General features: G+C 40.2%; 1 protein-coding gene across 3 annotated transcripts in view; it reads left to right on the forward strand.

Annotated features, from left to right (window-relative positions):
- amacr (alpha-methylacyl-CoA racemase) overlaps positions 1-14,501 on the forward strand; it is a 33,815-nt gene that overhangs the window by 15,554 nt on the left and 3,760 nt on the right. Inside the window, exons 1-5 of one of the 3 annotated variants that reach the window (XM_018662517.2) lie at positions 2,267-2,608; positions 3,945-4,201; positions 4,617-4,760; positions 8,181-8,341; positions 13,357-13,543. In XM_018662517.2, coding sequence (XP_018518033.1) covers positions 3,955-4,201; positions 4,617-4,760; positions 8,181-8,341; positions 13,357-13,543 — 739 coding nt within the window. In that variant the 5' untranslated portion in view covers positions 2,267-2,608; positions 3,945-3,954. The other 2 variants (XM_051072938.1, XM_018662518.2) reach the window with 2 other exon arrangements.

The raw sequence follows: 14,501 nt of genomic DNA on the forward strand, positions 1-14,501 counted from the left end.
ATTCCACATTCAGAAATGCAGATTTATCCACTTAAAATAACTTTTATTGCTTTAATGAGCAAATTAAAGTCAGACAAAGGCTTTTTCACCACATACTTCTATTAAAGCGATTACTTTACAGAGCCTTCACTTGATATTTGATGCTTTTGATGTCTCGTATATATGGATTTTACATTTTGTCAAATTTGAAATTAAAAAGTGAGAACAAGAAAGAGAAAGTGGCGAGAGTGGTGGATTTGGTCCCAGGCCACCTGGAGCTTAAGCACAGATTATTTCTGATTGCGGAAAATTGCTTCAGTGTTTGTGTGTGTGTGTGTGTGTGTGGCTGGAAGATGCAGCTGGTCAAAGAAAGCTGCTGCACCCCGCAAGCTCTTCAGCTAATTCAGGCGCTTATTAGATTTTTTTCTCTCTGATCTAAATTTTCTGTTTTAGCGCAGAGGTGGCTGTGGGGTACGGGGGCGAGTGATCTTGTAAGAAATCTCACCATGGGGTATGTCTGTACTCTGTATGAGGGGGGTTTATGATAATTGGTAGAAATAACATTATACCACCATTACTGCAATTCAAAAGGTTGTTTATCTTCATTTGTAAATGTAGCAAAGTTGGGACCAACTAGCAGAGTATGGACTTTCTGTTTAACCTCGTCCTACGACAGATGTTTGGTCTTACAGTTATTGACTTGGCCTTGACTCTGGGTCTTTGGATTTTTGCTTTCTTCTTGTCTGCCTTTGTTAGCCCTGATCGGCCTGTATGAACTTTCTGATCTTCAGTGAAGATTTTATATTTTTGCCTCCATACTCGCCTGCTGTGAGTTTCTCTGTGTCTAAGTCTCTGTTCCTACCAGCTGTGTTACAGAATGTTCTCGCTCATAACATTATAAACCCCTCCGCTATGATTATTGATGACCTTTAGTCTCAGTATATTTAAGAAAAACAGGTGGGGTCAAAATTTGGTCCAAATTCCATATATTCTTTTAGACAAATGGCTGGAAATTGGCATGTAGTACAAAAATAAAAGTGAATTTTAGCACCAGATTTCAGCATTTGCTCACCCTGACATAACTGCTCCAAAGGTGACATTTTTGGTTTCATGCACTGAATTATTTTGTGAAAATCACTGGGAGCAGTTTAGGGGTTAGGCAAAGAAATCACTCTGTCAGCACTTTGTTCTGCATCCTGTTTGCAGACTTGGTGGAAAGGATATCAAGGTTCAGAGTATTTTCTCTGGCAACACTATTTTGGAAATTCAGGTGGTTTGCAGCTGAGTGTGGCTGAGGGTCACAGATGAACATCATCACTTCACTGGTATTCCCCTGGAAAGAAGTGTGCCGTCTTATCTAGGTGATGGGTTAACAGCCGGCCCAAGTGGAGGAGTTGTGGTGTAACTGGCCGAGGCTCAGCTGCATCTGCTGCAGAAATGTGTTTGTTGCAGTGGTAAGGAGGGAGTTCACTTAAGGGATTTTGCAATAACATTAATGTTCATCTGTGATGTGCAATATTTATTGTATTTTTAATGTCTATAAAATGATTTCATTGATTGTCATAAAAAAAGTAAACACAAAAGCTTTTAATCAAGAGAGTCCATGGTTACGATTTGATACCATTTATGAATAGGTAATCATAGATTGTTGGGCTGATTACTCCCTGTCCATTACAGTAGCTGTGGCTATGGTTTTTCACATTAATGAGTTGGCCTGTGTTAAAGTGAGACCTCATTGTGTTAGCTTCAGAGTGGTCCACTGTGGAGTGTGAAATGGTGCGGATTACTACTTCTGGATTCAACTTTTCATTTGCAAGAGGGAAAAGGGAGGATCCATATTTATAATATGCGTTAATCTAAGTACCAAACCTACAGCTACAGCCTGCACTTTCATTTGTAACATATAAGTTGTTTTTGAATTCTTTTAAGTTGTATATTCTAAAATTTATTTAACACTGTTTTAATGTCCATATTGATATTATTATGTATTCTATCTGCATAATACCACAATAACTGTCTTTTCTGTTCAAAGGTGTAAAATTTATTTTTTGCGATTCAAGTGAAACCATAAAAAACTTCATTTCCCAGAAATCTTGCCACCGTCGCGCTGAGGTCACCAGGAAGCCGCCGATACACAGGGTTCGCTTTTATTTTTGACCTGGGTACACAGAAAGCCGCCCGGCTAGGTGGAGTCAGCACTCGATATTAAAAATGGGTACACTGCGGTATCCACCCGTCGACCCATTCAACCCTCCAATCACTGTTAAACAATAAACGTTACCGGTGTACAGCTGAAGCTATGGAGGAGTCCCGTGGGTAGCGTGTATTAGTATGATTTGTGGTTACTCAGAACCCATTTCCTCAAATCAGGATTACTTTTTGCAACATTTACAGACAATGCACAGCACAGCACCCATAATCTGCTGATTAAATGATATTAGCTGTATCATATATGTGCCATCATTAGATGCAGGACTTTCAGGGTGTTTCTCGTTGTGTAGCTAGCATGTGACCCGCCGTCGGGTGTCGGTTGTAACTTCACTCCACCTTCCCTCCACCATAGCTGAGGCGTCCTGGTGTGTACACAAACCTTCACTAGAAGTGTCCTGTCCCCGATTTACAAGTAAAGGTAGGCTAAACTGAGGTTACAGGCTACAGTTACACAGACTCTTGTCTATTAATGTAGCTTAACTAATGATGCAGACTTCTTGTTTTGTCCACAACAGTGCTGTAGCTACATAAAACGGTGTCCTGTTCGGGCGTCATACTCTTGGTTAGTGATTCGCATAGTGGTACTACACTAATCTATTGTCATTATTCTTCTAATGTCAGACAGTGTAACACGCTGCCATGTCTCTGAAGCACACTGTGTACCAGGACGCTTTGCACAAAGCACTTCAGCTGCTTTTTTTTGGTTGTAACAAGCGTTTTAGCACTTATTGGTAAAGTGTGTCACTTTGGACTTTGAAATAAGCGACTAACTTGTACTTCAGTCAGTCTCAGAGTCTAAGTGTCATTATCAGAGCAGGTCTGAATGTACTGCAGAAAGCCACAACATCTGTCACAGGACTGTGTACTTTGTTGCTGTTTCTTTTCTTCAGTTAGTGAAGTGTTAGACACTAAAAGTAAAGTTAGGATACTACAAAAATAATGCATAATACTCAATACATTATGTTTAATGTAAAGAGCAGTAAACAGGAAAAACCTAAATCCTGTTAATATATGGTATGACCAGTCTTTGTCTTCAAAGCAGCACCTAGTTCTCCTCAATCCATTTGTGCACAGATTATCAAGGTACTTGGCTGGTAGGTTGTTCCAAGCATCTCAGAGACTGACTCCATCACATTGAGATCAGGGCTCTGTGGGGGCCGCTACATGTTGCAAGCCCCCGTAGTAGTCTCTGAAGTTTAGTTTTATGGCTGTATGTTTGGGATCATTGTCATGACCAAACACTTCTGATGGTATTGGGTGATGGATGAGAATCTAAACATCTCATCTAATTATTAAAACAACTACCAATTAATTTTTCCTTCTATCGGTTAATCGGCTAGTCCTCTCAGCTCTAATTTGCTGTCATATATAGTAAAGTAAGAGTTCAGTTTTGATGCCACAGTATCAGTGAAAAAGCTCTTCAAAATGTGACTTTATTCCATTCAATATTCAGTAACAGTGCAGCACTGTGGCCAGTATTATAATAGCATAATGTGAGATGTGTGAAACCATCATCTGTGACTCATCACTTTCCACGTGGCTGCGGTCATCAGTGAAAAGAGGACTAATGAGCTGATACTGCTCTCATATGAAAATAATTGTTCATTGCAGCCATAATGTGATTCATAAAAACATGTGAAAACCTGACATGAGAAATTACAGAATCTGATGTGAGCCCCCCTCACCCCCTCTTGTGTTAGTGTTGCATTGAGCTACATTATACTGAGAGGTGTTTTAAATGTTCCTCCTTATAGTCCTTTCATTATGGCACTGGCTGGAGTGAGAGTTATTGAGCTGGCGGGCCTGGCTCCAGCACCATTTTGTGGCATGATCCTGGCAGACTTTGGAGCCAAGGTGATCCGTGTGGACCGGACCAAGGTTGCCATGGCGATGGACACACAAGCACGGGGAAAACGATCTGTGGCCATCAACCTGAAGACCGCAGAGGGCGTAGCTGTGCTCAGGAAGCTCTGTGTCCAGTCTGATGTGGTCCTCGAACCCTATCGTAAAGGTGAGGCCACCTGGCAGGTGAGACCACTCATTAAATAATAAACATTTTAGTTGGATCTTATTCAGTTAAGAATAAGTATAGTTATTTTTAATTTGGCTTTAATATAGAAATACAGAAGTCCATGTAAACACAGTGAAATATTTCATTGTGAATTGACAGGAAGGAAAACCATATAGTACTAATCCCCAAAGAACCATGTTATTAAGGGTTGTGATATGGTATTCAAAGATTAGGCATATTTTAAGTTTAAGTCATGATTCACAAAAAATCCTATATTTCCAGGATCAGAAGTGCGAAAGCAAAGCTGCTGCCATCTGGTTCACTCTGAGTGAGAACCAACATGTGCTGATTAAAAAAAAGAAGGAAAAAAAAGTTTTGGATGAAATTACATATTGACTCACTTCTAATCTCCTAGGTGTGATGGAGAAGCTGGGCCTTGGTCCACAGGAGCTGTTAAAGGAAAATCCTCGCCTGATCTACGCTCGACTGACAGGGTACGGACAGAGTGGGTCTTACGCCACCGCGGCTGGCCATGACATCAACTACCTCGCCATGTCAGGTACCTGTTGATATTTTTGACTGAATTTTTTTGCAGAGTGATTTAACAGCATCAAGTATTCATGGTGATGACAGAGGAGGATAAATCACTGTTTTTTTCTCTATGTACTTGTATATTGTTTTGACTCCTGTCCATCTACTTTTTCATGACCTTGGAAATACAAAAGAAGCGACTGAATTTTCACACACTGTCAACACTCAGCCTTTTCTCTCACGATTCCATTTTTCTTTAGACAACACATGGCGTGACCTCAGAAACTTGCAAGAAAAGCGACGTGACTGCAACCAGCATTTACAAATACAGTGGAAAGTTCACACGGGGATTATTTTTATCAAATTCAAATTCAGTATTGAATCCACTTATCATATTTAAATCCTTTTAAATCCCTTATAGAGTCTTTTTAGGTTGATAATTCAACATTTAGAATTAACCCAAGGCTAAAAAATAACTACTAAAAATTTTTAATCACCTTTTGTTGGCTCAGTTTTTAGTGACAAGCCTCAACACCCACATTCTGAAACTGAGATAAGCAATATAATATATGACATGTTCATTAACTGCACCTGACACGCTGAACTACATTACTTCAACTCCTACTTACTCTATATACTGTTTATTGTGGAGTACAGTGAAGACACACACCAAATGATACAGACACCGGCTTCAAGAGAGCACAAACTTTTTGTTGTAGTTCTTATGGAATTAAATAGCTACAGCTGATCTAATCCTCTTCCTGACATATTAACCAGCCACAGTCAGCTAAAAATGAGACGCCTGTTACCTGGATGTTTTCTTACTTTATGCTGAGTAAAAAGAGTATGGAGATTCAAAATGTTTTATTAGAAAATCCAGCTGAATATATCCCTGGGTCAGATACAGAAAATCAATGCCACTGTTTGACAAACAGTGCAACACCTTACTCAGACATGCTGACTTCCAAATCTCAAAACAATTTCTGATATGTATATGCACCACCCTGTAGATACCACTGGAGGGTGATGCAGGTATTCCATGCATTCCATGCATCCAAACAGGTATCCCACCATATGGTTGGGATACCTGTTTGAAATATGAGGTGGGTGCACTTCACTAAAATGAATTGAAAACCCTCAAAGATGCACATTCTCAACTCTCACTTAGTTTCAGTGTTGTTGGAAGTTGTGCTTATTGTGATGCCATAAAAATCTGCCTTCTTGTACAATCAGCTCACTTTATATCTAACCACCCATGGTTTTTGACCAGTGCTAGCACAACTTACAGCTGAATGACTTTCACGGTCATTTAGGGGAATGAAGTAGTTTCTACGTTAATAGTCTTGAAAGAACACTTCTCAAATGCTTGGCTGCTATACACACACTCTGCTCATTAGTCCACACATCTGTGTTTTGAAGGACATAAACAGAACCTAGGCACGCCTGAAAAGGAAAATTAAAACAGTGAGGGGGCTGATGCAAAAATACACCCTGGCTTGACACAGGCATCAGCAATTAAGACATGAGGCCAAACACCACATGCTGAGATTTTGCTTTAAAACCCAAAATATTAAGACTCACAAAAGGGACCTTGGTTGGATATAAAGTAAGCTCCACTAATATGCTGATAACTTATGCCATTTTTAAAATCCCCTTCAGAGAAAATATTCTGGTATAATTAATGTTTTATTTAATATGGTTTTCCCGCATAAAAAAACAAAATCTATGCCCTATGAATAGGCCCTGCTCACCACTGCTGCTTACACCAGGTTGACCGGCGAAAGAGCAGTTAGCATCAAGATGGCTTGTGTTTCAGCCATTCATGTTTGAGCCTCGGTCAGATGAGGACTCTGCTGTACAAAATCAGTGACTAGCAGACACATCAGAATGTGTGGTTGCTATCTTTTATTTATTCATACTGTTTTTTAGCTTGTTAGCTTGTAACTGGCAATGGCTGACGCAGAGTTAGTGGCTGTGCTAATGCAAACTCTGGCTCACTGTACTGAGTGACAGTCTAACAACTGACAACTAAGTTCTTTAGTTTTGTGACCTGTGAAACCCAGGCTGCCTCAGTCCACGCTCATTATTACACTACATTTCCAAGGTGGAAATACTCAGCCATGGTGTTGCCTGCTTATTTTGCTGATGTTATGTCTTGTGTCATACAAAAACACCATATGGACATGATAACATGGTTAAAAATGTGATTTTCAGTATTCATCTTGAAGCACTTCCAGGAAGAGTGGGTGATGAAGCAGTGACAAAGTAACACAACATGCAAGGTCAGATATGTGTAAACCACCCTTTAGATACCAGTGGAGGGTGATGGTAATTTCACACTCCAAAGGGTAAAATTAATTCAGAACCCTCTTTACTTTAAATAATGTCAGCTGTTATGTAAACCTGATGGCCAATACAATACTTCTAACTGCAAAAGTTGGGTTTTCAAGAGAGCAATCTGTTGTGCCCGTGGTTTCAACTTTCATTTTGTCCTTATACATGCTGTTAATGTGCTTCTCTGTTAATCTCTTCAGTAATATCACTTTTAACTTAAATAGACCTAACAGTTATTTGTTTCTGTGATGAAACAGGTACTACTTTGATTTGTTTTCATGCTTGTTAGGTAGCCCTGCTCAGCTTGTGTTCTGCAGCACACCAAAGTTACGCTAAGCACGTCTAACCCTGAGGCAAAAATGCCTTTTTCAGAACATTAACACCATCTTCAGAAAACCAACAGCTCCATCCAATGTTACATAGCTTGACACGGGCGACAAGCATTCAGGTGCGAGGCCAATCAGGGGTAGGAATCAGGAGGGACACAAAGTACAAAGACTTGTTGTAAAAAGTGAACTTAGGCCTACTAATACACTGATAACAAATGTGTCATTTTAAGTTATTTGGGGAAATAAAAGTAATATCCAGAGCATGTCCATTTTTTCTGTGGGTATGTTTATACAGCACTTACACACCAAAGTAGGAAGGCAATTTTTGGAGACACCTGCATAGTGTGTGTGCTTCATTCACTGGTACCCCAAGGTAATCAGGGAGAAGATAAAAGAGAGAATATAACTTTGAAGTGAGAGAGTTAAAGTGAAGCAGTCAGTACTTTTCTGATTTCTGAGTAGCAAAAAGACAAAGAAGCTTTGTACTTCGTGCTGGTTTAACCAAGTAAGCAGTTTTCTCTTCAGACTAACTGAAAATTAGTCTCTGAAGGTGTTATGTGCAGTACCGATATTTAAAAGAGTCGCTGTTTGCAGGAGGTGATAACCTTTCCCTTTTTTGATGTTTTATTAAGTGGCATCACACCCCGATTCATTCAGTGACTGAACTAATTAATTTCCATTCACTTTCGGGGCTGAGGACCAGCCAGAGCTCTATTATTCTTCCCTTGCATGAAGCTGCCATTACATTTTGTGTGAAGCTTTTGTCTCCTCGTTTTCTCTCACAGGCCTTTTATCCCGGCTGGGTCGAAGCGGAGAGAAGCCCTACGCTCCACTGAATCTCGTGGCGGACTTTGCAGGTGGCGGTCTTACCTGTGCCCTGGGAATAGTCCTGGCGCTGCTGGAGAGGACAAAGTCAGGGAAAGGACAGGTCATCGATGCTAGCATGGTAAGCATTCAGTATTGTCAGACGGTTGTCAGCAAACGCACACTGTGGCGCTGAGTCAGCCACGGCAGTCAGCGTGACGCTCGGTAACAACTGTTCCACACAACATGGTGTTTTGACAGAAGCACAGTCATTAATTTTCATAAATATTCATGAGCACTTTTTCTATTAGTGTCAACAAAAACAAGTCGCTTTGCACAAACTGTTGCCAGACATTGTCGTAGGCTAGTGTGAGGGCACATTCAGACTGACAAAAGAGGATGAAATACAAACCAGGTTGAAGACTCATCAAACACCTCAGAGGCAAGATTTTACAACTAAGGGAAGCGGCAGAGCTCATTTTGTCAAGCCACAATACTACACACAGCAGTTTATTCTGTATTATAGTAGGCTACTTTACCAGGGGATGGTGCACTGCACTGTGGCAAACACTGTGAGTCACGATCAATTTTAAGTGGGATAAGTGATCGCTTGGACAGCCCTCAGCTGAAGTTATTTGAAATGTACATCAAAGTCTGCTGTGCCTGACATCATCTGGCTGTAAAGAAGCTGGGATGATACAGAGCAGAACCACTCTAATGAACTCCTGCTGGAGGTGCAGTTGTTTTTTTTAATATGGAAGCTCCACAAATCTTCATTAAATATACACATTTCAAACATACATGTGAATGTACCGCATGTAACACATTTAGCTGTGTATTTTATTGTTACTGTGCAAATTCAGTTTTAGATGATGAATGCAGTTGAGCTACATTGAGCTACAGTGCAGGACTAAAACACTTCAGTGATTTGATATGTCACTTCATAAAGTTAGACTCCAAAGATTTTTTTTCTATTTTATTTTACTTCAGATCTTGCTGTGCAGTCCAAGTTTGATGTGTCATGTTTTAATGTGTTGGTTTTTCTCTATCCAGTTTCCAACTGTCTTGACATTCATCCACTTACTATTAGAGAGTTCATCCTCATCTTCTTCTCATGTAGTTACCAGACTAAAGTTCCCATCCAAATGTTGTATGATGGAGGATCAGGTTACAATCACATGGCTTTGGATACACTTTATAAATCATAGATTGTAGCCTTATGGAGTTACACATCTGTAGACAATTTTTAGTTTTATGAATGCTCAGTATTATCACTGGTATTTTTTCTTCAATGCAATTTACCTACAGTCATAAGAAACACAATTCACTCCTATGCCCAGAGAGCCCCACACTCATTGTGTTTTCTCTGTAAGACTCACATTTTAATAACATCAGATTTCCACATAGTAAGAAAAAAATTAAACTGGTTGTGTGGCTTCTGACAGCAGTGTCAGTTCAATAGTCACTAAAACAAAGCACAATAATTCAACTGATAAAATGAGGTTCAGCTCAGGGGCCTCTTGGCCAATGATTGGCATTACCAATTTCCACAGGGGGGCAGTCCTACCAGAGTTATTCTCTCAGACTTTTAAAAGCTCCTCTAGCCACAGAAGACATTATTCATTCATTTTCACAGGCTGAGTTGTGCTCCTCCTTTTAAGTGAACTGACCTTTGTGTCTAAAATGGTGGATTGCCTCTTATAAAGTTTAGGGAGAACACACTCCACCGACTGCTTATATTGTGTCTCTCTAGTTCTTTTAAAAGCCAACTGTTGAGTTCAAGTTGGCAAGGCTTCCTTACTTTATTAAATAAAACTTTTATCAGGCTAAGTAATTGAAGCTTGAGCGTGGGTGTTGTTTCCATGAGTTATCAGAGAAAAACTAACTCTGTCTTTATAGCCTTTATAGACTCTTTACCTTGATCTCATAGTTGCACATAAATTATAATTATTATAACTGTTTTGACTCTCAGCCACCTTTAGGCAGGTTTATTTTCAGTTTTGGACTGTGAGTATTCTACCATACATCAATGCATAGCCCATTTTTCCTCGGACAGTAATGGTATATCTCTTACAATATTTCGCTGCAGGGTTAATTTTTTCTTGCTGTGTCTCTAATATTTTACAATAAATGCATGAAACTTAAATCCACATTTAACTTCATTGAGATGTTACAGAAACACCTGGTTTGGCCAGTGCTGTTTGTCAGTGGAACACCATGTAATTGTGATTAGAGTCCTCAGTGCCAACACAGGGTCCAAAGCAATCACAGTTAGTATACCATCTGCCTCCAAACTATCAACCGCGAAGCGTCGGGGCTGAGCAGACATTTTTGACATGACATCTAATTTTCCCTCAGAATGTGCTTGAAAGATCTGACAGCAAGAGCTGTGCCCACCCAACCATGTTATCAATCATGTTATTACTATCCATTCATCCATCCATTTTCAAGAAGTATTTATCCTTTTGAGGATTCAGTGTGCTGGAGTCAATCCCAGTATACATACTGAATTGGCAGAGGACATGGTAGAGTAGATGCTAAACATGTTGCCAGTCTGACACATAGCAATTTACAGGGGTGTTTAAAGTGGTTATAACTGATATTTGTATATATCAAATCCTTTAGTGAATTATCCTTTTGACCAGCCTCTCCTTTTGGCTTTTAGGCTTTTAGTGAGTTTCAGCTTATTGTTTAGCTGTCTGCCAGCTGGTATGGGTTCTCTCTTACTGCTCTTAGTGTTTTTGCACTGTATCAGACAGCTGTTTTCAGCAAAAAAAAAGCTCTAAAAACCCACTGTGCTCTTATCAGTTTAGCAAAATGCAACGCTAAACAGAGCTAAAAAACGATTGAGTATTGGAGTTACATTTTCCAGGTGGCCAGAAATATAAATCTGAATGAGTTAAAATGTTGTTCCTTAGCTGCTAGATGTGTAAATAAGCAACTGTTTGCTAACATGTTTGCCATATCATCTTCAGTGTATATCGATGTGTGATCACAACTTGTCTCTACTGTCTCCAGATTGCCAAAAATACGGCAATTGCAGGTTTAAATCTTGTCATGAGGAACCAGTTGCCAGAACCAAGTGCGTCCATGTGCAACACTGTGCTTTGTCCTATTTTATGGCTGTTTTTGCTCACAAGGACTTCAAGTTAGAGATTGTGAACATGGAGACAGAGAATTAAAGTGGCTGTAATGAAGCAGCAGCCAGTGCTGTGGCTTTAATTTACACACACAGGCCAAAAGCCTGCTTCCCATCTCTCTCTTTCATCGTATTGATTATTTTTACTTTTTCTCCACTTTCAAATGGTTTCACTCCCTGTTCCTTTTAATGAAGAGGTAGCTACTTGAAAATGGCCTTACAATAGTATGGCCTGGCAATAGTATGAGGCACAGTCACCAGTCACTGAAGAAAATGAAGATAGTATTAGAGAGAGTTTTTCCAATACCCACGCTATGTTCATGGTCTCATAGTTCTCTGTAATTCATAAATACATATTTCATGACCAGAGACTGTTGAAAGAACATACTCATGGAATCCCAGCTTTCCCACTGACAGAATAAATGCAGAAACACTAAAGCCCTGACCAGTGACAGAGCTGCTTTCATCTCTTCTGTGATTTGTCCCCAGTGACTCACAGAGCAGGAATGTGGTAGAAAATAGCTGAGCCATTTCAGAAGAGTCCAGTGCACAAACAGTACATTACCACTTCAAATATTTAAACCCCCCTTTGTTCATCAGGCCATTATTGTTTGCTCATATAAACGACTTTTGAGAAGTAGCAAATGCTCCATTAGAGGTCAGACTAACCAAATTGATTGCAATCAGCAGTAATAGAAGGGACAAGGGTCATCTCTGCTGCAGCCTCTTTTATGTGCTCCAGAACGACATTATCCTGACTGTTGATGTTGCAGTGGAAATTGCCTGCGAACACTCACCGCACACAAAGTAACCACACAAAACACTGACAGGGCTGAAGAATGAAATACATGTAGGAGACAACATTCATCACCAGAAATCAGAAGGAAAAGTTAAGTTCATTTTAATGGTACACCCTGGACAGATTGGCCAACACATACACACAAACAAGTCACCAATTAACTTAACCTGCATGTCTTTGGACGTACCAGAGAGAACCCATGCAGGCACAGGGAGAACATACAAACTCCACACAGAAAAGCCTCAGGCGAACCCGGGGTTCAAACCTGGAACCGTCTTGCTTCTTGCTGCGAGGGGACAGCGCTAACCATTGCACCACTATGCTGCCCTGTTTCCAAAAACAAAATAACGAAAATATAATTGCCTCTCTGCCCAGCAAGCATCAGATTTCAACCAATTGGCAGGAAGCCACAAGCTGTTCATGTGCTAACATGACCTGAGAACCAGACAGTAGAAATAGAATGAATAAATGATAGAGAAATTATTCACACCAGCTTTACTTTCACTCTTTTCACGGGACAATTTAAAAAAAAAAAAAAAAAAAAAATTGACTGCCCCCCACCATCCCAGAGAAATCAAATCAAGTGCATCATCTGCACTGCAGATGTTGTTTGATCAAGGATTTGTAGTCACTCAGCAGCCGCAGCAGTAATAGCTTGTGTGTACATATGGAGATTCAAAGACATTGTGAGTATAGGCAGCTGGTGGTTTATACAGTAAATGTCAGCAGAATGCCATTTGTGCAATATTTTCACGAGCTCTCCTGAAAAGCTATTTATTCAACCAGTAATTGCCATGCATTTCGATATTATTGCAATGGAATGGTATTTCACCCTCCCTGTGCATTTTCCGTTCCAGAGAGGCTTTGCTGGAATGATGTCGCTGATATCTACTCAGTCATATCAACTTCTGCTATGAAAAAGCTATACCCATGGACTGACGTGCAGTGTATGGGAATGTACACAGGAGCTTGTTTGCAAGAGTTTAATCTACTCTGAATGCATAAATGAATTAATGAATAAATAAAAAATGAATACATGAATAACTAAAACAGTCATGTCTTGTGTTAGCAAAAACATGGTGCTTTATATTCACTTTGTTCTCCCTTATAGTTAACATGTAATTTGGGTAAATATGTATAAAAAACAACATATTATAAACCACTCTGACCTTGTGTTCTCCTCCTTCCTCTCTCTCTCTCTCTCTCTCATCATCCTCAGGTAGAGGGAGCTGCATACGTGGGTTCATTTGTATGGAAATCTCGTAGCATTGGCATGTGGGACCGTTCCAGAGGAGAGAACATGCTGGACAGCGGGGCGCCCTTCTACGACACCTACGAGACTTCAGATGGAAAGTACATGGCTGTGGGTGCCATAGAACCACAGTTTTACAGACAACTACTTAAAGGTTCGTAGGATGCAAATATTGATTAGAGGCTATAGGTTTTTCTATATGAAATGAACCTCTATGTTAGGAGTCGCTTGTATTACGCAACACGGTAAAAAAAAAAGTCCTAGGGGAAACTAAGGCACAATGAGGGCACAGTGTGAGGTGAAATATGCTCCTCACTGACCCGTGAAAGAAACATGAAAGACATTTGAAGCAAACACCAGGTCTTAGGAAAACATGCAGTGTGAGGGCTGGGACATTCATGCCACAAGCAGCCACAGTCAGATTGTGTGATGTGCACGCAGAGTTAGTGTGAGTGGTTTGTTTTTGCACAGGTTGGAATAAGAGATGCAAAGGGTGCTTTAGTGCGAATTAGCGCTTCACCATAGCTGCCTTCACTTCTGTCTGACATTTTTATGCCTTTGTGCTTCTGTGAATTACAACTTGACATGCTGGTGGAAACACACAGTTGCGGCGTGGTAAATCTAGTTGGGAAATGTCACACCTTAAAAGGGATAATGTGATCATATCTTTTCCTTCTACCACCAAGGGATTGGAGGAAGACCTGAGGATGTGTCCACGAAGAGCAGGAACAAACTCAGTTAGCTTTGAGTTAGATAAAATGTTATCTGAGAAAAAGGACAAGGTTTGCTCTTTGTGGCTGTTGTCTAAACGTAACTTGTGGCTGAAGCAAGAGTGTGTCGACCATGAATGGAAATTAAGCGGGATTGTTCCCAGCGGTTTGCATCACCAAGCATAGACAAATCCAAAAGAACTGCCTTGGCTCTGTGTCTGCTTTTAGACAAAGCTGTGTCCTACTTCCTTTAACTAACCCACCTGACTGTATAACTAGGGAAGTAATAATAAGCCTCAGAGCTTTTCAGATTGTTAATTGCTTCACATACAATGAGGGCACACAGAGTTATAGTGAACAATAGCTGTGGTACACAATGAAATTGTTGACTGTGGGGACAAT

The sequence above is a fragment of the Lates calcarifer genome, linkage group LG9 (genome assembly GCF_001640805.2).
Source record: "Lates calcarifer isolate ASB-BC8 linkage group LG9, TLL_Latcal_v3, whole genome shotgun sequence".
In the NCBI taxonomy this organism is placed as follows: Eukaryota; Metazoa; Chordata; class Actinopteri; family Centropomidae; genus Lates; species Lates calcarifer.